The following is a 22,102-nucleotide window of genomic DNA, read 5'->3' as shown; positions in this document are numbered from 1 at the left end:
TCCAGGCAGTTGAAGGACTAAGAGGGAAAGGATGGTTCACACCTTCCCCTCTGCAAGGTGAGAGAAGCTTCCTCCTGCTTGGTGGTCTTGGAACACATTCATTGTTCTCCTAGCTCACAGAGCCACGCCACCAGCTTTCCAGGGCTCCTGGACTCTGGTGTGGGGCAGGGGCTGTGGAAGTTGGTAAATGCCAGCTTCTGGATTTACACGGGCCAGATTTCAATCATGATGGCTCTACAGACAATTCTTTTCTCAACTTGAGTATGACACATAAGTGTAGCCATGTACCCACTGGGTTCTTCACTCTCAGCCCAGGGTGTCAGAGGCTCCACAAGGTTTCCACACTGCATCACACGCTAGCTTTGCGTGGGGTATTCCTTCCAGCCAAAGACCGATGTACGCAACCATGAATGTGACTGCAAGGCTGAACTGGGAAGGTCGGCAGGCTAGGGGTGGTCAGTGTGTTGGTAGCATCCATGATAACAAAGCTGAACTGGGAAGGTCGGCAGGCTTGGGGTGGTCAATGTGTTGGTAGCATCCATGATAACAAGGCTGAACTGGGAAGGTCGGCAGGCTAGGGGTGGTCAATGTGTTGGTAGCATCCATGATAACAAAGCTGAACTGGGAAGGTCGGCAGGCTAGGGGTGGTCAATGTGTTGGTAGCATCCATGATAACAAGGCTGAACTGGGAAGGTCGGCAGGCTTGGGGTGGTCAATGTGTTGGTAGCATCCATGATAACAAGGCTGAACTGGGAAGGTCGGCAGGCTAGGGGTGGTCAATGTGTTGGTAGCATCCATGATAACAAAGCTGAACTGGGAAGGTCGGCAGGCTAGGGGTGGTCAATGTGTTGGTAGCATCCATGATAACAAGGCTGAACTGGGAAGGTCGGCAGGCTAGGGGTGGTCAATGTGTTGGTAGCATCCATGATAACAAAGCTGAACTGGGAAGGTCGGCAGGCTAGGGGTGGTCAATGTGTTGGTAGCATCCATGATAACAAGGCTGAACTGGGAAGGTCGGCAGGCTAGGGGTGGTCAATGTGTTGGTAGCATCCATGATAACAAGGCTGAACTGGGAAGGTCGGCAGGCTAGGGGTGGTCAATGTGTTGGTAGCATCTATGATAACAAAGCTGAACTGGGAAGGTCGGCAGGCTAGGGGTGGTCAATGTGTTGGTAGCATCCATGATAACAAAGCTGAACTGGGAAGGTCGGCAGGCTAGGGGTGGTCAATGTGTTTGTAGCATCCATGATAACAAAGCTGAACTGGGAAGGTCGGCAGGCTAGGGGTGGTCAATGTGTTGGTAGCATCCATGATAGTTTCTATCAAGTTTTGACTATCTTAAGATTCTTATTCATATTATTTAACCATTTCATGAATGTAAATAATGTGCCTTGGCCATTTCCTCCCCATTACCTTCTCTCATCCCTCCTACTCCTGTTGAGCCCACCCCGCCTTCTTTCCAACAAGCCTACCCCCTATTTTCCTACTTTCTGACTGACTTTCTGTCTGCGACCCCTGAGTTGGATCAGCGTTGCCTGCAAGCTCAGGGTGGGGGTAATTTACTGGAGCACTTCCCATGCCTGCACCGATGAGGAAAATGTCCTCCCTTCTCCAGCGTTAACCACCAAGAGCTGACCTGTACAGTCAGCTCCACCTTAGTCTAAAATTTTTCCAAACATAAATCATTAATAGTCTCTTCTTTTGCCGTTAATTTGGTATCTGCAAAGTTAACGAGTACAGTCCGTATTCTGGGGTTTCTGGCCGATCCAGCAGAGGCAGGTCTACTCTGGGACCCAGTGCTGTACAATTAGACTCCGAGCTCACCAACACCTGTAACTCCATGGCGACACTGTCTTACGGAGACCTTAACCGCATGCCCTTCAACCTCCCATCTGGAGTTCTCTGGCAGGAAGCTGGCAGAAAAGAGACTGCAAAATGTCCTGAGCCTGCCCAAGCTTGGGAGACTACACCCCATCCATACCACCCAGACAAAAGGCCAGCGTCATTGCTCTCTTCGGGGCCTAGGCAACAATGGTTTTGTCTATTCCATGGAAACCACTAGAGTGGACTGCTCTCTCCCAATACATGTTCCCTTCAGACTAAGCTAATAGGGTCTTCTCAAATAGGACATTGGGAGCTGGGACTCGGAAACACCCTATTACAATCACTGTAGTATCTTATGCAACAAGCAAAGCAAGGTCTTTCTGTATAAACCAATGCGAAATCTGACTGCCACTAGCAATGTCAGTGAATAGTACTCAGACAGTGCTGGACACAGGGAATGCTAAAATGTGCCCAACTGTTTTGAAAACATTTTATAATATAAAAGTTCGACATGTGTTTTCTACAGTAAGGTATATATATATATATTCCCAGTTATTCCCAGTACCTATGCAGAAATGGAATCTTAGCTTGCCCAAGACAGAGCCAGCTATCTATCTATCTATCTATCTATCTATCTATCATCTATCATCTATCAATTTCTTTATTTTTTCAAGACAGGGTTTCTCTGTGTAGCCCGGGCTGTCCTAGAACTCACTCTGTAGACCTGGCTGGCCTCAAACTCAGGAATCTACCTGCCTCTGCCTCCTGAGTGCTGGGATTAAAGGTGTATACCACCACCATCCATTAAATTTTATATAAAAACTTATATATTTTGATTATATTCTTTTCCTTTCGCAAGTCCTCACACTTCACTACCCACCTAACTTCACCTTCTTTTTCTTTCTAAAACAAAAATAAAAACAAGAAACCAATAAAAACAACAAAAAATCCTAAAAAATCAAAACAGACCCTCGCCCAAACAGTAAGACAAAAAAATACCAAATAAAAAGTGCACCAAAAACCATGGAGTTCACTCTGTGGCAGCCAGCTGCTTTTGGGCACAGGGCTTGCCCTGGAGTGCGGCTGATATACCCAATGACACTCTTTTGGAGAAAATGAGCTTTCCCTTTCCCAGCAGATACCAACTGCAAATAGTTTCTTGGTCAGGGGTGGGACTCTGCCCACCTCTCCTCAGTGCTGGGATTGTGTCTGCTTTGAACCTGTGCAGGCCTTGTACATGCTGTCAGCTCTGAGTTCATATGTGCGTCAGTCCCGTCGTGTCTGAAGATGCTGTTCCGCCAGGCGCTTTCTCTAGTGAGGGGCTGAGGACAGAGAGCAGACACACAGCCCAGCCAGAGCAGCTGACCTGGACTCCACGCTGTCTGGTCTGAAGCTTTTCCCTGCTCCCTGCACTGTGGGGTTTACTGTTTGCTTCTGCAGTGCCTAGAACAGCTCCTCCAGAATTAACTCCCATGGCAGCAGGTGTAACGGGAATGCTGGGGGACGGGGTGCCCTAGGGGAAGCATCAGCCCACAGGGTGGGTGACTGTCAACAAAGTCCTCTAGACACTACAGGAGCTGGGAAACAAAGCAAGCAGCCATCCATCCCAACAGACACCTGCGTTCCACTCACATGAGCTCAAGCGCAGGTGGACCCTGGATACTTTATGTGGCATCTGCTAGTGCCGCTTTCAGAGATCTCAAGTGCACAGTGACGATTACGCTGTGGTCAAACTGGCTTTTCCTTCTCTGACTCAGACTGCGCTTTGGAACATCAGCCTATCAGAAGAGTGAGAATCCAGGAATGGCTAGTCTTCCTCAAGAGTAGAAAAGATTTTAAGTAAAATAGAATTTCAAAAGCACTGGTAACATTCGTGTTTTTCTGGGCATAGCGTGCCAGTCTTCGTGGAGCTGTGAGAAGGGCCAGCAAGCCCTAGCTAGGTGGCACTGGGGACCCTGCTGGCCACAGGCCCTTCTTCCCCCCTCATCTCACTGGGCTCAGACTGAGAAGCATTTGCTCTGCCTTTCAGCAGTGAAATGGTGTGAACCAGAGCAGCAAAGCCCAGTTTGTCTGGTCACACACACTGCCACGGATGGCACATGACAGGGATTCAAATTCTTGGTTGCTGTGGACCTGGTATTGGTGAGCATCTCCAGGCGCAATGGTGAGACATGGCACGGCGGCCTTCATCCACACTCAGAGAACAGATTGCAGAGTCTGAGAACCATGATGCCCACAGTTAGCACTACCATCTGTGGGGGCTACAGTAAAAAATGGATTAGTAGGGAAACCTTGTAATCAAGGAATTTTATCTCCATAGCTGAGGTTGAAAATAACACTCACAATAATTTATGAAAAACATTTATTTTGAAGATTAGTATAGTATGTAAGTATTCTAGTCTAAGTAGAAGTTATGATTTATAATTTAACATAATAGTAAGAGCAAATTCTACATTGGAATTTTGTGCAAAATATTTTCTGATTAGTCTATGACAATTGTCACGTAAGCAACTACTTGCTAAATAGGACAATGGTTTGTTTTTGTTTTGATGCCTCATCCTTTTGTAGAGACGACACCCTTCAGACAGCTTCAGTGATGGAGCAGGTTATTCAGCAAAGATGGCTGTACAGTCAATAAAGCAAGCTACATTCTCATCGAGTGGGATCAAGTCTTAATCTAGATCCCAGGAAGGCAGCGGGAGCCCTGCAGCTTGGGGTTGGAGTGCAGCCAGGCCTGAGCAGAGAGCTGAGCTCCACACTGATCTCTCTTGCCACTTCCCTGCTTGGCCACATCAGGATCTGACTGAGAATAATGCCCCACGTGCTCGGGAGCTCTTCTTATCGTCCCATCCCTTCAGTGTGTCCCACCAGCTCACAGCATTCTCCCACAGTCTCTGTCCCGTGCCTTCCGAAGCCTCGAATCCTAACATCCCCCTTTTAGGACAGGAGCTGGACCACACTTTAAGATCTGTAGGCTAAATTTATTCAGAAAGGGATCCCTCTAAAATTTAAAAAGTGAAGTTTCCTTCATTGTGCTATGAAAACAAGAAAATATTTATCCTTGAAGATCTATGTGACATTCAACTTTAGAATCTCAAAGGGTCTTTATGGATAATGGGGTGGGGTGGGGTCTTCACTATGTAGCCTAGGCTGGTCCCAAATTCCTGGGCTCAGGGATCTTCTAACCTTGGCCTCTGGAACAGCTGTGACTACAAGATGTTCTCACTGGCATTCACAAAGAAAGCACTTCTTCCTGACAAGTGGCTCGGTGTAGCCCATGTCATCATAAAGGCACTGTGGACAGTCACGACAGACTGTCACAAACACACACACTTTAGGTGATGAGCAACGAACAAGAAAGGACGTTTAAATGGACAGCCAGTTCCTGAAGGTCAGAGTCTCGGCACAGTGGATGAGGTGGACATACCTACTTCCCCAGTTTAGGACTTCAACCCCTAACACGAGCTGGGAAGACCTCTCCAGACAGCTGGCAAGCCTGGGCCGAGGTGACCGGGAGAGCTTTGCTGAGGCCTGAGAGCAGAAGACACAGGAGTGGGAAGTGCTATGAACTGAAGCAAAGAAGTGACGGGACAGCTACCGTTCTCCCTGACACTGCCCACGGAGCTGGGACTTTACAAGGCACGTTCTCGCCCAGCACAGTCTATGTCCTCCCAGTACCTTCACTGCTGACAAATGCTGGAAGTTGGCTCAAACAGTGAGTTTCATTAGCAGTAAGTGACAACAGCTTAGGTTTGATTGCAGTACATCTGTAATTTCCTGGTTTGGGTACAATTTTAAAGGTATTGGTTTGTCAAGCATTTAGTAGAGGAACGATTCAGCAGTGGTTACGAGGAAGTCATTACAGATATTCCTGGAGAGAGGAGAAAGGGGTTCATGTTATTCTGCTATGAGAAAAGCCTTAGAACATAAGTCTGGAGGCACTGAGACTCTCACAAACACTTTCTTTCTTAAGAGATTCAAAATAGAAAAGAAAGCTACGTGTCCCTAAGAAGCCACAGTTTGGTTTCAACTGAAAATACAGGATCATGCCTTTCCTCATTAATAACAACAAGACAAGGGAGCAGACTGTATACTGTCCAAAACCAAGAGCTAAAAGCAGAGCCACGAAAAAAAAAAAAAAAGCAGAGCCACGTACCCAAAGCCATGTAGCAGGAGACCCAGGGTTGGCATGAAATCTAGAGACTGCGAGCTTGTTCTTAAAGTCCAAGAGCAGTGATGCAGCTGATCCAGCCTAAGCTGAGGAGAGCCGCAGCAACCTCCAGAAGACAGTGCACTGACCTGTGATTTCTCCACCTTCTAAAACTCTGACCAGGGGACAGAGGTGGTTAAGAGCACTTGCTGCTCTTACTGAAGACTAGGGTTCAGTTCCCAGCACCCACAATGACATTTAACTCCAGTTCCAGGGGATCTGACACCCTCTTTTGGTCTCTGTGGACCACATGCAGGAAAGCACTCATACATATAAAACAAAAATACAGAAATCTAAAAGACCCAGGCCAGCCTAACACTTCCTGTAGCCTACAGGTTTTGAAGGAACTTTCCTTTGTGGACTTTATTCTATATTCACTCGAACTCCAATAAATTAGCAAAACGACATAAAAACATCTGACAATGTAAGTAAACCACGAAGTGCAAAAAACGCCACTTAATGCAAAGGTCTGTAATTATAACAGACTCAAGTGTGCAGGAGGACAAAGGTCTGTACCTATAACAGACTCCTCGATGTACAGGTGGAGACAAGCAATGGTCTGTCTCAAAAGACCGGTCACATAAGTGCTGAGATAGCACGGGACATGCGCCATTGACCCAGCCTGCCCATCACGCGGCACGGCACGATCACTACGTGTCTTTCAAAAGAAGTTCATTTTGCTTGGTGGTGTCGCGCTTACTGAGCATGTACAAAAATGTCCTTAAAAAAAACAGCCTTCAAAAATGTTTTCAGAGACCCAAATGAGCAACGCAATCTACATTCTGAATCACTGTTTGAATTAAAATGAGATTTGATACAAAGAGGACAAAAGGTCAGGGAAGAGCAGAAGCAGGCAGCAAGGAGCCAAAGCCAGATCTTTGCCTGAGCCCACACTGGCTAAAGAAGCCATGAACGTACTGCCAATAGCAATGAGATGGGAGAAGTTGAAAGCGGCCCGGGAAATCGCAAACTCCTCGCACTCTGCAGAGGAGATTCAAGTAAAAACTCAAGGAGAGGCTTTGCCAAAATCTCAAGTCAATAACCAAGCTGAGGATCAAGCCCACGTGCTCTCGTTCCCACCAAAGACCTGGCTAAGGAAGACCTGTCTGCCAAACCCCTGTGTGGTGAGTGTGGTGCCCTAGGTGCGCCTTCCTGGGGACAAGGCAAGCCTGGTCCTCATGTCACCTAGAGGTTGAGAAAGTCTTCCCCAACCAAAAATATGCACACTAGGCTAAGGGACAATGTCAAATGAAAAACACTATTGACCAGAGACCCAAGCCTTCTCCAACCAAATCTTCAGTCTCAGAAAGATGTAGAAGAGGAAAAAACCCTGAATTGCCACTGTAAATTCCTAAACTGTAGAGTTTTATTTTTAATTAAAATGAAACAATTCTGAGACTTTTAAAAAATATTCTCCAATTATGAAATAAAAAGTTAACTGTCTAAATGGTGACTTGGACTGGAATTGCTGGCATGCCCTCCTGAACCGACAGAGGGACAGCGTAGCTCAATATGCGGCTACTCACTTTTAGAAAGGCCACAGATTTCACCAGGCCCAGCCCAGAGGTCTGCTCCTCTACCAGTACCCCTCCCCATCCCTTTAAAATGATGCCTAAATTGAATTTAAGTAAAACATCCTTTGTCAGTAAATCTAAACCTTCAGCTGTAGAAACAACTAAATCCAAACAGAACCCAACCTGGCCCACCTCACACACAGAAAGAAAACAGGAAGCTCCTACCTCACTCTCAACAGACAGCTGAGATCTGATCATGAGTGTTTACTGGGCCAGCGCAGTCTGTGAACTGCCAGAGAAGCCAACAGGGCATTCCCCCTCGACAGAGCTTGGTATTTCTGAGAAAACCCAAATGATTTCAAATGCAGCTGTTATCATCAGTCCACCAGTGCGGTGCTAGTGAGATGAACGACTTTTCACATTTATACACCACAGATAAACATGGCGTTTCCACTAGATGCTTCCGTCTCTCATCCACACCCACTCTTCATAGACATTGTCACACTTCTTGGTCAGCTGTCTGAGGAAACCCTCCCCCATCCCATCTTGACACTCATCCCATGAAGGATGATTCCCTCCTCCATCCTGAACACGCACAGGCCACCCAGAGGAGGCTATCTCAAGCGCCTTTTTGCAAACCTCTATGATGACCTGTGGCCCAAGACAAACTTTCTCTGGCAATCCACTTTGGAGGAAAAATATACCTAATAAAAATGATGCCCCTTGTCTATTTCCTTCCATTATTGTCATTTTTAATGCCATGATGACTTCATGCATATTCAAGAACAAACTGAAGCAGATAGTGAGGACCAATATCCAAGGGAGCAGAGGGCTGAGCAGCTCTGGAGCCTTCTAGCAAGCTCTTTGGTAGTTTAGATTCTTAAAAATGTCAGTAAACTCCTACAATAATTTCGGTAAACTCCTACAATAAATTTGAGTTTGCAGTCCATTCAGACTTGGTCAGAACTATTGAACTTTGACTCAGCAGCAAAAAAACAGTTAAGACAGGAAGTAAATAACTGTGTTTACAAAAACAGGTAGCTAGCCAGCAGGCAGGAACATTAGAAGCTGATGGAGTGTCTCGACAGACAGACGCATAGCTACAAGCAGCCCACAGACAGGAAGAAGGGACAGGAAGGAGGGACAGGGACTCACCTTGATGAACACGGCCGCAACCACAGCCAAGCACGTGACCAGCAGCGTCAGCAGCCCTGCTCTGTTGAACTTTTTCAGCAGCAAGAACTTGGCCCAGCCGAGCTTGGACTGGCTGTTGGGAGGGTACCTGAGCTTATTGGCACTCTCTCCCTTTAATCCTTTTAATAAGCAGGGGCGCTGATGAGAAAAGGTGTCAAAACTATATTTCCCATGATAAGCCCCCATTCCGCTGGCACCTGAAACAAATGGAACAGATGAAACAATTTCAGTGTAGCTGCTTCCCATTTCCACGCTGACGGTGAAAGCCTGAGCGTGATGCTTGGGGTGTAGAAACCCAACATATTTGCTTTTTTTTAAAAAAAATCTCTTCCCAACTTGGTCCCCTAGCACAATCATCCGCCCTCTCAGCCTGGATACTTTCCATGAGCAGGTTCAGGATCTGCAGCCCTTCTAGGGTTGTGCTGTCCTTTATGTCGGAAATGTGCTAAGAGTTTCAGTGAGCTCTGTGGGGGACACCTACCTCCAACCCAGTTTTCAGACAGGAAAAAAGAGTTTACGGAACTAGCTGATCTGCCTGAAGTCACATGTCTGTTAAAGAAGGAAACTAAAATATGAACCCAGATTAGCATGATGCTAAACGCTATGTGTGTGCTTTTTCTATCAGTCCACATGGCCTTATTTATCTGTGGCTTCTCTCACTTGCTTCCTCTAAGTCCTTGAAGAGCAACCAAGAACAGGGTAACAAGGCTGCACAGACAGGTAAGAACAGCAAGTAAAACAAGATCAGGGTAACAAGGCTGCACAGACAGGTAAGAACAGCAAGTAAACCAAGAACAGGGTAACAAGGCTGTACAGACAGGTAACAATAGCAAGTAAAACCCTGCCTTCCTGGAAGTCACGCCTGCATAATTCGCAATGCATACAACAGACTGGCGAAATGTTCTGTGAGTGGCGACATGTACAATGCAATGACAGAAGGCAGAATGACTGGAGGCCAGGGGACAGCTGGAGGAGGCCAGGCCACAGCTGACTTAACTGTTTTGATGGAAGGGGTCACTTCAGAAGGCAAGATTGATTCATTGGGAAGACAATGAAGCCAGAGAGAAAACACCACGACAGTGAGGGAGGAGAGAAGAGGGCCAGCTATAGCCACGACCATGGTAGGAAGGACCCAGCAGAAAGGGGCAGATCGTGTCCACAATGCTTCCCCAAGAACAAAATGCCTTTGGCCCAACCCCTGGAGAACAGGGGACCCAGCCTGACGGCAGAAGTCACAGCAGTAGACGAGCCACTGGACGGTCGTACTTACCCACACCTCCAAAGGGCAAAGAATTGACAGTGAAGTGCATGATGACATCATTGCCTGTGACCCCACCGCTGGAGGTTTCCTCGATCACCCGTTTGATGAGCTGAGGAACAGACCAAAGGCACCCAGGTCAGAGCTAATGTCCTGTCACCCCCGTGTGCTTGAGTGTACTCCCTGTGGGCTCTACGGATATGCATCCTGGTTTTGTGTGCTGGTACAAGTATTTAAGTTTGTGGAGACATAAAATTCATGCCAAAAATTACTAAAAATATTGTATAAAATTACCTTTAGACTTTGTGTATATTGCCTCGTGAAACACAGAAAATGCTTAAACTTGGGTCCCAACTCCAAGGCAGCTCATTTATAGGCAAATATTCTAAAATCTAAAAACTATCTGCAGTCAAGCTGGGTGGAAGATAGCACATACTTGAATCTCTGCATTTGAGAAACTGGAGCAGGAAGAGTATGAGTTTAAGGTCAGTCTAGGATACACAGTGATATTGCTTTTAAAAAATCTGAAATATTAAACACTTCTGGTCCCCAGTTTATCAGTGTGTAGATCAAGAGGGGTGGCCCTGAACCTTTGGGTCTGTTTCCAAGATCTATACTCCAAAGCAGTACCAACAAGAGACAGTTTAGAAATTACTACTTCTCTCAAGGTGGTACTGGCCAGAAGCCTTCTGCCCTGCTAAATAGCTTTTATAGTACCAGGAGGTGCAACACATGCTGCTGTGGGAAGGGGTAGAGGGAATCTACCCAGCTATGAATGCTGTGAACTGCAATAATGACAAGATATGCTTGTTGGTGTAATAGTGGCATGGATGTTATTGGGGTACCAACCACTTTCTGTAGGAGGAAATATGCCTACTATCAATCTGACCAAGAATTCCTGGCTGGGGCGCTCAGAGGCCTTAATGATGAATATACTACCAGTATCTTGTTAAACGGCCTTAGTATCAAACCACCCTCTATGTTTGCAATTTCTATATCCATAGGTTAACACACTCCTCAGGCCTCATGAGAGGTTTCTTTGTGCAGTGGACAGCAGTTAGCACGTAAACTCTCGACGGGTCAAAGTGAAGGGAGTAATTGCCTACAGCATGCTCCGTCTCAGATGGAACATTTCCATCACACTCCTCCCTCCGAGGCTGAGGATTGGCAGGAGGGAGAGAAAAGACTGAAGAGTCAGAAGATGGGAGGAAGAAAACAGTCTTCAGAAAGACCGCCATGCTCCTGGACTCGAGCCAGCTATGGGCGGCCACAGATGGCAAACCAGTCACTACTCCGGCCTGGACAGGAGAGGGACTCATGAGCCCTACACCGATGAAGAGACACTGGCAGTTCGACAGCTCCTGGGAGAGGGAGTCAGTCTCCTTACAGGCATGCCCCTCATATCCCAACCATGCTCTAGCGGATGACCCCACACCCTTGAGTAAGCAGGAAATTAGAATTAGGGCAAGACTGGGGAATGACCGTGATCAAAATACATTGTACACACACATCAAAGTCTTGCGGTAAATAAAAATAGTATATTAAAATTATTATTTCTCAGCTGGGTGGTGATGGTGCATGCCTCTAATGCCAGCACTTGGGAGGCAGAGGCAGGAAGATCTCTGAGTTTAAGGTCAGCCTGATCTACAGAGTGAGTTCTAGAATAGCCAGGGCTATACAGAGAAACCCTGTCTTAAAAAACAAAATAACAAAAAGGTTACTTCTCAATCCTGATCTAAATTATAACATATGATTGACAGGTATGAAATGCAAAAAAATGTTAGAATTATTCTATTTTTGAGGAAGTAAATAGCTAGTTGGCCTAAGATCAGAAAAGCCTCAATGACACTGAGCTAATCAACAAACATCATTTCACTTAGATACTAAGAAGCCTTGGGAACTCAGGGTGGATGTCGAATGGGCCTGCAGTGACCACAGGGAAAGAGCTGCCGACCCATCTGCACGCAGCCAGTGGGCCTTACTGAACCATACACACTCCTCTCATTTCGAGTGCCTGGAGCTATGTCAACTTCCCGGTGCTGCCAGCTCCTGAAGCCACCACGTGACTACAGCACCTCATCATCAGGAACTGCACATGGCACCGGGCCAATGACCTCTGCATACCGACTGGTCCCTTCTTCCTCTTTCTCATTTTCATCTTTCCAGATGGACCCTGAACCTATTTGTCCACGTGGAGCCATGATCTGCTAAGAGCTGCAAGTCACCTAGCGACACAAAGGACAGGCACACAGAAAGAGGCTGCAGAGCTGCTTGCTACCCTTTGGGAGCCTGAAGTCCAAGTTCTCACGACTATCTTTACGATGTGCCAGAGGTCTCTGACTTCCCCAGCCCCACCTGAGTGGCTATGACGGCCATTTGAATCACAGGGGCAGGCTCTATGGATTCAGGCCACAAAAAGCACTACATGCTAGTACATGGAAGAGTTCTCATTATTCAGGAGGTGTTTGTTATTCAAAAGCCTGTGACATTCATCCCTGTGAACTCAGCTCTAACTCCAGGGAGGAAGGGATGGGTACAGTGATAACCAAGGCTCCATTAACCAAGAAATTAAGCTATGAATGCAGCTGGTCAACTTCGATATATAAACGAGCCATCTATTCTTTACGGCGATAAAGAAATCTGGCTCCTGAGAATGAACTATTCTCTACAAAGCTTACCTTGTTGTTATGAGAAAACACGTAGAGGGCCAGGGGCTTTTCACGATCATTTATGAAACTAATGGCTTCATCTACATTTTTCACAGACACTATTGGGAGAATTGGTCCAAAAATTTCTTCCTGCATCACCTTGGAATTAGGATCAACATCAGTAAGTACGGTTGGAGCTAAAAAATAAATAAAATAAAATAAAATAACACAAATGGTCAAGTTGAAGACAGAAAAAAAAAGCAACAGTCTCATCTTCTCTTCATTTCCTGGGACAGGCCCCCCACGAGGCACTCCTACTGGTTTGTCCTCTCTCAGTGCGCCAGACTTAGCTTTGGTTCACGGCAACCTTTCCTCCCCCCAAAATCTGCTTCCAAACCCACTGTCAAACTCAGGGAGAAGTTCTACCTAGACCAAGCTAATCTCGACAGTTCTTCCTTCGTTTTTGTCTTTGACTGGCTTAGAAATGGGTCACACTGCCACCTAGGAGAAGGGAAGAGTAGCAAGACAAAAGAATTGGGATTCCTGTTTTGTTTTGTTGAACAATTACTGAAACATTCAACCAAGGAGAATTTCTATGAATTCTTAATTATTTGCATTCTTTTATGTTTTTTAAACAACTGATGAAAAAAGAAAAGTAAATTAATTTTGGGAGCAGTTTCTTTTTTTTTTAAAGATTTATTTATTTATTATGTAGTGTTCTGTCTGCATGTCTGCCTATCTGCCAGAAGAGGGCGCCAGATCTCACTACAGATGGCGGATGCTTTATCACAGCAACAGAAAATTAAGATACTGTGGTACACACACACACACACACAATAATAAGTATTAAAGGTGCGTGTGTACATACACTAAAAAGCAGTACACGGAAAAGCAATATTTAGTTTATGTAAGATCAGTAAATGTTAGTAAAAATGTCGAACTATCTTCCCACAGGAAGGGCGAATTTCCTTACCTATGTAGCGTGTGACCTCATCAGTCTCCCCGCCGAAAGCTATTTTCTGTCCTTCAAGCAAACCTTGTAACCTCTTAAAGTGACGAAGATTGATGATCCTTTCATAATCGGGAGACTCTTTTATATTTTCCCCATAAAAGTCCTATTGAAAGCAACAGGAGTCACTTAAATGTCAGAAAACCCACACTTCAATTATTTTCTGGTGCTCAATTAACAGAAAATGATCTCAGCAAGGTGGCTTACTAGTCTCCGTACCACTGAACTCAGCATCCCTGGTCAAACACGCTCTGACAATGAAAATCCCACATCTCTTCAAGCCTTAGCTTATTACCAGACACGGTCTTCCTTAGTTCCTTTATGTACCCTAAATGATGGAGAACCTGCTCCAGCAACAGTTCTCAACCTGTGGACCACAACCCCTTCACAAGGGTCAAATATCAGATGGTCTGCATATCAGAGATTTATATTATGATTCATAGCAGCAACAAAATCACAGATGAAGTAGTAATGAAAATAATTTTATGGTTGGTGGTCACCACAACCCGTGGAACTGTATTAAAGGGTTGTGGCATTAGGAAGGCTGAGGACCGCTGCTCTACAGGGTGCACTTTAAGTAGGTATTTACTTCACGCCTTCAAACTATTGGTCATCTGGCCCTCTACACACACGACAACTGATAACCTTCTCCAGTGAGAACCAGTATGCCACAATATGCCAAGGGCTCTCTTCAAGTAATTTGGAAATATTCTCTCAAAACCACAGAAAACATTTTGATTTTTAAGTATATGCCTCAACTAATCAACAAATGAACTACACCATTTAAGTGGGCTTAACATCAATTTGGCCTTGTTCCCACAGATGCAGAGTGTGTGGGTTTTTTGTTTTGTTTTGTTGTTTTTTTGAGACAGGGTTTCTCTGTAGCTTTGGAGCCTGTCCTGGAACTAGCTCTTGTAGACCTGGCTGGTCTTGAACTCATAGAGATCCACCTGCCTCTGCCTCCCGAGTGCTGGGATTAAAAGCGTGCGCCACCACCACCCGGCTGCGTGGTGTTTTAATTAGCCAGGTGGTTCAGTCACATATGTTTCAGCGATTGTCTGGGTTGGGGTAAAAGTGAACAGAGATGCTGTCAGAAAGCACTCTGACTTTCATCAGTGGGACCAGAACTGCAGAACACAGACCTTCACCGTCTCCTTAATCTTCTGTACTATCTGATCCTGGAGCGAGGCTTCGCAGAGGACGTAGTCTGGAGCTATGCAGGTTTGACCACAGTTCATGTACTTTCCCCAGGTTATGCGTCTGGGGAGACAAAACAAAACTCAAACCAGAATACCTATGCAATTCAGTCATCTTTTCATTGTCACTTTGTTTCCCAATGTATTAGGCACTTTGCATATTGCTATGATAAAACATCTGGCAACAGCAACTGAAGAAAGGAAGGGGTGATTTTGGCTCACAGTTGAAGGGTGCTACATTGTGGAGGAAGGAGGTCATGGCAGCAGGACCACGACACTGTGGTCACATGGCACCACAGCCAGGGAGGAGAGAGCAACCAATACTTATGCTCAGTTTACCTTTTTTTCCCACCACAACTCAGGTTTAGGTTGGGTCTTCCCACCTCACTTAACCTAATCTAGACAAATCCCTCACAGACACGTCTACAGAGTTGTTTTCATAGTGCTTCTAAATGCCATCAAGTTGATGACAAAGATTAACCATGATGCCAAACATATGATTTTGTATATTTAGTTACTAATTATCAAAAACAAAAGAAATGAAAACTCTGAACTGTAGATCATCTAGTTAGAACTAGTTAGTTGTAGATCATGAACTTAGAATGCATTTCCAGATTTCTTTTTGATTTGGGGTGTGTGAGTGTGCACATATAAGCATGCATGCCACAGTGTGTAGGGGAGGCAGAAGACAACGTTTGGGGATTTGGGAGTTGGTCCTTTCTGCCGTGCTCAGGTGGGACCTCTCTTCTGTGTGCCCGTTGCATACTCAAGCCCTCCCTCCCATCTACTCAGACTCTGGCTGGGTTTTTTTTTTTTTATGGTTTTGTTTTTGGTTTTTCAAAACAGGGTTTCACTGTGTAACTTTGGCTATCCTAGAACTCACAGAGATCCACTTGCCTCTGCCTCCCAAGTGCTGGGATTAAAGGCATGCGCCACCACCTCCCAGCTAGAATCTGACTTTTTAAAAACACAGGTTCCAGGCATCAAACTCAGACTGCCAGATTTGTGCATCGAGTACTTTTACCACTGAACCACACCACCAGCCTTTAGCGCACATTTTCAACCGAGGTAAAAGATTCTAAATAGCAAGAAAATTCTCAGAGCCGGCCTGGTAAACAGTACAAGCTATGAAGACACAGCCTGCAGAGAATGGGCACAGCCCCCCAACACTCCGTCCTATCTGAGCCAGCCAAAGGTCACTCTGGATGCCGAGCATACAATTCAGACTCCGGCTCTCCCAGGCTGTAGTTCTGTTGACAGGCACAACCAACATCCTCAACCATGCTCCCTTGTGTGGACCCATCCCCTTCCTACATACAGACAAAGCTCACAACCTCAGCATTCATTGCTGCTCTCTTTTTCTGGAAGTCACGCTCTATTTAAAGAGGCCAAGCAGCAAGGCTGACCCACCTCCCCAGTACCAGCTCTGAAACCACGCTACCCGGAGCATACTTGTTTCCTAGTCGTCAAACCTATCTTAGTATAGAGAAAAACTCTTATTTTCTGGTTCCCAGATGCAAAATGCTATTAAAATATCTCTCATACTGTCTTGTGAACAAAGGATCTCAGCTACGAAGTGAATACGACACCCTTTCAACTGAGCGTTTTTATTCATACACACAGCCCTTTGGATTATCATTCTTCTAAGCTACAGGCTCAGGGCGTAGCTTAATGTGGATCACAAGCTTACCATAATTTGATCCCAACACTGGAAAAGAAAAAAAGAGCATCCCTGGGAAAATTTCTCTCCAGGTTTATCCATAAGAATATTTCCAAACTTCCTGAGGAAGACTACATGCTAGCAGGACCTATGTGTGGCTCCCTATTCCAGCAGTGACATCAGAAGACAATTTGAGAGGCTCTGGCTACTCTCGAGCACACCAGCCACCAAAGTTGATGAACCTTGAAGCCGTAAGTCATGAGGTTCACGTGTAAAGAATAACAGCCATTAGAAAAAACTTCCATCTGCTGGAGGAAACCTCAGGAAAGCAAAGCCAGCCTCACCTGCAAGCGACATCCAGATCACAGTCTCTGTCAATGTAGCATGGGCTTTTCCCACCGAGTTCCAGGGTCACGGGGGTCAGATGCTTGGCAGCAGCTTCCATGACAATCTTTCCCACCGCGGTGTTGCCTGTGTAGAGAATGTGATCGAACCGCTGCTTCAGGAGCTCTGTGGTCTCTGCAACACCACCATTAACTACCGCATACAGGTCCTCAAAGAAAGAGAAACAGATTCTTGCACTGTCAAATTAATCTTAAGGCCTCACATCAGCAATTCTTCAACACTGATAAGGTGTGGTCAGGAAAACCAAAAGATCAAGATCATCTCCTGCGAGGGACAGATCAGGAGGTGACCCAAGACAGAGGGAGGATGACGGATCTGCTGGTGACCAGGAACCATCAACCTACACAAGCCTCAGAGTCCAATATTTCCTCCATGAGCTTGGCAACGAGAGCACAAAGGAGAGCAAACAGTTGGATTCCACGGGGAAATGTGCAAGATGCGGGGAGGGGATGGTGAGGTTCTTTCGCTGCTGTTCCGTTGTGTTTTGCACAGTGCTGGGGATCCAACCCAGAGCCTTGTACACATTAGACCAGTGCTCTACCTCCTGAGCTGCATCTCCAGCCCTGCAGTTCATGTCTTAATCCCAATGTTCTCTCTCTGCCCAGTACAAAGTACAGCAGGGCTAAGCCCAAGGTACCTAAGTCCATATCTGCCCAATGAACAGGACCCAGAGCATCACCGCTGAGGGCACTTGCTTTTGAAGTAGATCTGGACTGAATCGAGGCTCTCCACTTGCTGGCATTTGTGACTTTAGGCAAGCTGCCAAACCTTAGGCAATGTCTGAACTTGTTACCGGGAAGTCTCATAACATCTGTACAACGCCCATCATAGGTGCTGTGCTGCCTTTAGGTGGCTACTTAGAAAATACTTTTAATAATAACAGCAAGGGCAGAAAGTAGTGGCTGAGAAGAAGTGGCAAGGAAACAGTGAGGTGTGTGCGAGCGCCTAAGCTGTACGATGGATAAGCAGGTGTGTCAACCTCTGGTCAGCAATTGATATCTTGCTCCTTAGAAGACTAATTAGTTCCTGGTCACTTTACAGTTCAACTGACTCACGTACTTTAAATTTTAATTTTTCTGTGCTTTAATCCACAGGTAAGTTAATCCACCAGACAACTGAAGCAGGTACATTATCATCCTCCCCATTTGGACCATCAACTATTAAAGAATTTATACCTGGGAGGGACAAATCGAGACCTTAATCGTCTACCTTCTGGTTCCAAGTCCTACTGAATCCATGACACTTACTCTCTTCCATTTAGACTGGATAACCAAGCTATGAGAACCAATTGTTCTGAGAGCTATGATGATAGTGGTAAGACAATAAAGGACAAAATTACTCTAAGAGCTACAGCTGGGCACGGGGACACTGCAAATCAAGAAACATAATACTAATTGGGTGTTTTAAAGCTGCCTTTTGATGAAAGTTAAATGAATAATCTCCCCTGCAAAACTGCATGTGGAACCCAGCAGCCACAAGCAATCAACTTCCTCTCTAGAGGTCACGGGAACTTCTGGATCTGATCCCCTACCGAAAAGCTGAGTCTCACGCTCCCTAGTCAGCCTTTGATACTCTTCAAGGCCTACACGCTAGTTAACTCAGAGTGCTGGTTCGGGAAGGCACTTTCTTCCAGCCACAAGCATGCTTTTAAAAAGCAAGTGTACTCATGGAATAGCACACATGATGTTCTGTTAGGAAAACGGAGAGTGACAGAAACATGCTAGCCTCTCATCAACAAGTTCACTACATGAGTGATGTCTAAAATCGTATCCTTGGAAGTGCCAGATGGTAGAAAAGAGACACGTATGAAGCCACAGCCTCAACACTCTGTGCAATCATAGTTGCTGGGTCATTCTACAGTGAATTTTGCAACCTGGCTTCCTTTATTAAACCAACTGTTGGAGACTTAAGGAAGCCCCGCTGATCTGCAGCCAACAATGACATCACTAGCAGAAGAGTCAAATCTGTGTTTTCCACCATAAACAGATGGGTTGAAGATGGACCGAGATATTCTTACCTGGTCTAAATACTGAGGGAGGAGTTTAGCCAAGAGTTTAGCCGTGTTTTCACTTAGTTCTGAAGGCTTAACAATCGCAGCATTTCCTGAATAAAGTGGATAGCAGAACATCATCATCCAATATTAGGGTAACTTTAACGGCTACCAAAGCAACACTCATGCAGGGCACAGGCTGGTTCATGTATTTCTGCAGCTCTTAAGTCCATCCTGCCTCACATCGTGTGTCCTCTTTTTTTCATGTCTTCCTTCCCAAGCGCTAACCTGTTGGCTCTCACATCCCCAGGCCACTGACAACAGTCTCTCTAGCTTCCCACACTCCCCAGATTTCTATCTCTTTTTCTGCACTTCTACCATGGTTCTCTCTCTGCCCTAGAATCACTGAGCAAACAGGTTATATCAACCAGAGCTTTCAAAGTAAGAAATCAATCTGCTGAGATTTGCTGTACACTTGAGCTAACATTACACCATTATTTGAATCAATCTGCTGAGATTTGCTGTACACTTGAGCTAACATCACACCATTATTTGAATAAAGAAACTGGTCAAATGAAACTAAATGCTTTTTTTCCCTGAAGGCAAAGCCATCAACAAGAATCACATTAGAATATGGAAGCCTGACTCTGAGATCTTGGGACTACTAACTCAGATGTCTTTGACTCTTAGATTCACCCCTAAGTACTTCAGCATTCGTAAGTACAAGATACATATGAATGCTTAGTAAGTTGCTGGTGTCAGCCAAGGCAAACCACCAAAGCAAATGTATTTAACTAGACACCATCCTTAACTTACAACCAACATGACACAGTTAGACCCTTGAGACAGGAATAAAGCCATCAGCGGGCACCAGACCTGCAGCGATGGCTCCCACCAGAGGCTGCATGATAAGAACAAAAGGGTAGTTCCAAGCTCCGATAATCAATACGACTCCCAGAGGCTCTGGCTGAACATAGGCCTCATCCAACATGGTAAGCAGATTCTTCTTAGCTGGTTTAACAGAAGCCAATTCAGGAAGATTTGTGAGCATAAAATCAATTTCCCCAAGGATGGTAATGACTTCATGGCTGTAGGCATTGAGTTTGCTCTGGAAAAGAAAACCAGTCACTCTTACACAAGAGTACAGTATAGTTGGCCAAGGACAAGGGTCCTCGACCTGTGCTCACGACCCACACAGGTGCCACACATCAGCTAATCTGCATATCAGATATTTACATTATGATTTGTAACAGTAGCAAAATTCCTTTTATGAAGTAACAGTGCAAACAATTTTATGGTTGGGTCACCACAACATGAGGAACTGTACTGAAAGGCCGCAGCATGAGGAGGGTGGAGAACCACTGGCTTAGGGTGTCCCATGGCTCAGACCCAGTGTATCTGCAGTGACAACCGGTGTTACTAGACACCCCCTCCCCAGTTTGCTATCAGATTTTTTTCTAGCCCTCCAAGTTCTCAATAAGACACACCCTGGATACTCTTCCTGGCTCTTCCTCTCTAAGATGGCCAATGCCTCTGAAAAGAAATTATCTCTTTCAACAACGCCTCCCTGATTGATAGCAGCCTTCCTCAGTCACGATTTCACTACCATGGCAAGTCTGCTTTTGAGCTGTTTCTTAATACTTCATCCTTAGCACACTGGTTTGTAACCATGTTCCCACTTTATCTATATATGTTCTACTTCACAGCCTGGTTTAAAATTCTTCAGTAACCCTATGTATGTACAAACACACACAAAATAGCTGATGCTTGCAGAACAGCTGGCTCACGGGCCTTAATATTCATTATCTTATCTTTGTTTACCACCACAGCCGCTCTTTACCAAAGTACTCTGAAGGAAGGCTTGTAGCTACTACTCTCATTACTACTACAGCAGTTACCACTTTTTGCAATAGTCTTTGGGGAAGGGTGGATTATAAATCTAAAAATAAAGGTCATACTATGCCTGGAATACAGATAAAAAGTAAAAAGAAAAAAATATTACTAGAGAGTACAGGAGAATATAGTTATACCTCCAACACTACTTAAAACCTTGGTATCCAAAGCTTGCTTCTAAAGAGGCCATGTGATATCGCCTGGGACCTCATTAGAAATCTCAGACACTGTCTCAGACGGACTGAATCAAGATTTGTATTTTAAAAGTCCTCGGAGTGATTGTCAGTGTACTACCGTTTAAGCAACACATATCTAATGATACACAAAGTCATGAAGGAAAATATGAGTGTTGAAGATTACTTAAAAAACAATATTGTCTACAAGAAGAACCTATTAAAGAAAAAGTTAAGAAGTAAGACAGCGAGTGAAATATCTGAACTTTACCAAGCGAACAAGCTACTGACACTCAGAATACCCAGAGAGTTAAGAACACACTGTAAGGAAAGAGCCTATAAATGCCGTAGAAACGGGCACGCCTATAAAGAGCATTCGCAGAAGAGAAACTGCGAGCATCAGGTAAAGCAAACACTTCAACGTGTGTAAACACAACGTTCAGGGCTCTAAGCAGAGCTGGAGTCCGGAGTACCTCTGCTCCCTCTTCACTGCTGGATAAACAAAACAACGTGCTATAGCACGGGAATAAGGGCTCGCGCCCGGTCCCTCCCACCCCGCGGACGCTCACCTTGCTCAGGTCCGCCGCGATAGCTGCCAAGATGTCCTCCTCGCGCTCCTGCACCATCCTCCGCAGGGCCTCGAGTTGCTGCTGTCGGAAGCGTAGCGGCCGCGATCGGCCGGACCGGAACGCCTGGCGAAGCCGCTGGACCTGACGCTCCATGGTCGGGCTGCTGAGAACGCGGAGCGGGGTAGGTGTGGCCGCACCGACCCGCGGCGACGCGCTGACTGCACCCGGGCTCACCCTGGCCACCCGCCTACCGGCCCAGACCAGGCCTCCAGGTAAACCAGCCCCACAGTTCCGCCGCTAACGACGCGATGCGCGCTCATTGGCCGGACCGCCGCACGTGACTGCGAGGCCCCGCCCCCTACCTCTATCAGAGCCGCTGGACCCTCCGCGGGTGCCGGGAGAGGGCGAGCGTCTTGTGGCCGGCGGACGCGCGGAAGGAGGGCTCTGGCCTCAGAGAAGGGCGGAACGACCTCGCGGAGGAGGAACTGAGGCCCCGGGGGCGTGCTCGCCAGGCCGGTAGCGGACTCCCCCCCCCCCCCCCCCCCCCCGCCCCTCCCCGG

The 22,102-nt window shown here is 46.1% G+C and overlaps 1 protein-coding gene across 3 annotated transcripts; it reads right to left on the bottom strand.

Moving 5' to 3' along the window:
* Window positions 1-4,171: 4,171 nt before the first annotated feature.
* Aldh3a2 (aldehyde dehydrogenase 3 family member A2) lies at window positions 4,172-21,834 on the bottom strand. 3 transcript variants are annotated; one of them, XM_041665124.1, is made up of 11 exons: window positions 21,543-21,834; window positions 19,784-20,015; window positions 18,935-19,020; window positions 16,857-17,065; window positions 14,799-14,916; window positions 13,621-13,762; window positions 12,678-12,844; window positions 10,012-10,111; window positions 8,703-8,938; window positions 7,773-7,885; window positions 4,172-5,694 (listed from the first exon to the last, which is right to left on the bottom strand). In XM_041665124.1, exons 1-10 carry the CDS (start codon window positions 21,693-21,695, stop codon window positions 7,802-7,804), a joined length of 1,527 nt encoding a protein of 508 aa, XP_041521058.1. In that variant the 5' UTR covers window positions 21,696-21,834; the 3' UTR covers window positions 4,172-5,694; window positions 7,773-7,801. The 3 variants fall into 3 exon arrangements, with proteins under 3 accessions (XP_041521058.1, XP_041521059.1, XP_041521061.1); XM_041665125.1 differs by lacking the exon at window positions 7,773-7,885 and having other exon boundaries at window positions 21,543-21,833; XM_041665127.1 differs by lacking the exon at window positions 19,784-20,015 and having other exon boundaries at window positions 21,543-21,567.
* Window positions 21,835-22,102: the final 268 nt, after the last annotated feature.

Source organism: Microtus oregoni, unplaced genomic scaffold (assembly GCF_018167655.1).
Source record: "Microtus oregoni isolate MIOR12 unplaced genomic scaffold, Mior012 000015F_ref0000493, whole genome shotgun sequence".
In the NCBI taxonomy this organism is placed as follows: domain Eukaryota; kingdom Metazoa; phylum Chordata; class Mammalia; order Rodentia; family Cricetidae; genus Microtus; species Microtus oregoni.
The sequence above is the reverse complement of the archived record's forward strand: the minus strand, read 5'-3'. Positions and strand labels throughout refer to the sequence as shown.

Bases quoted from the DNA above. Each gene is read 5' to 3' on its own strand.
- Aldh3a2 (XM_041665124.1), bottom strand. From the start codon at position 21,695: ATGGAGCGTCAGGTCCAGCGGCTTCGCCAGGCGTTCCGGTCCGGCCGA. The intron at 14,917-16,856 runs GTGAGGCTGGCT...TTGTCTCCCCAG, and splicing joins GATCTGGATGTCGCTTGCAG to ACGCATAACCTGGGGAAAGT. The intron at 13,763-14,798 runs GTCTGTGTTCTG...TGCTTTCAATAG, and splicing joins AGATTAAGGAGACGGTGAAG to GACTTTTATGGGGAAAATAT.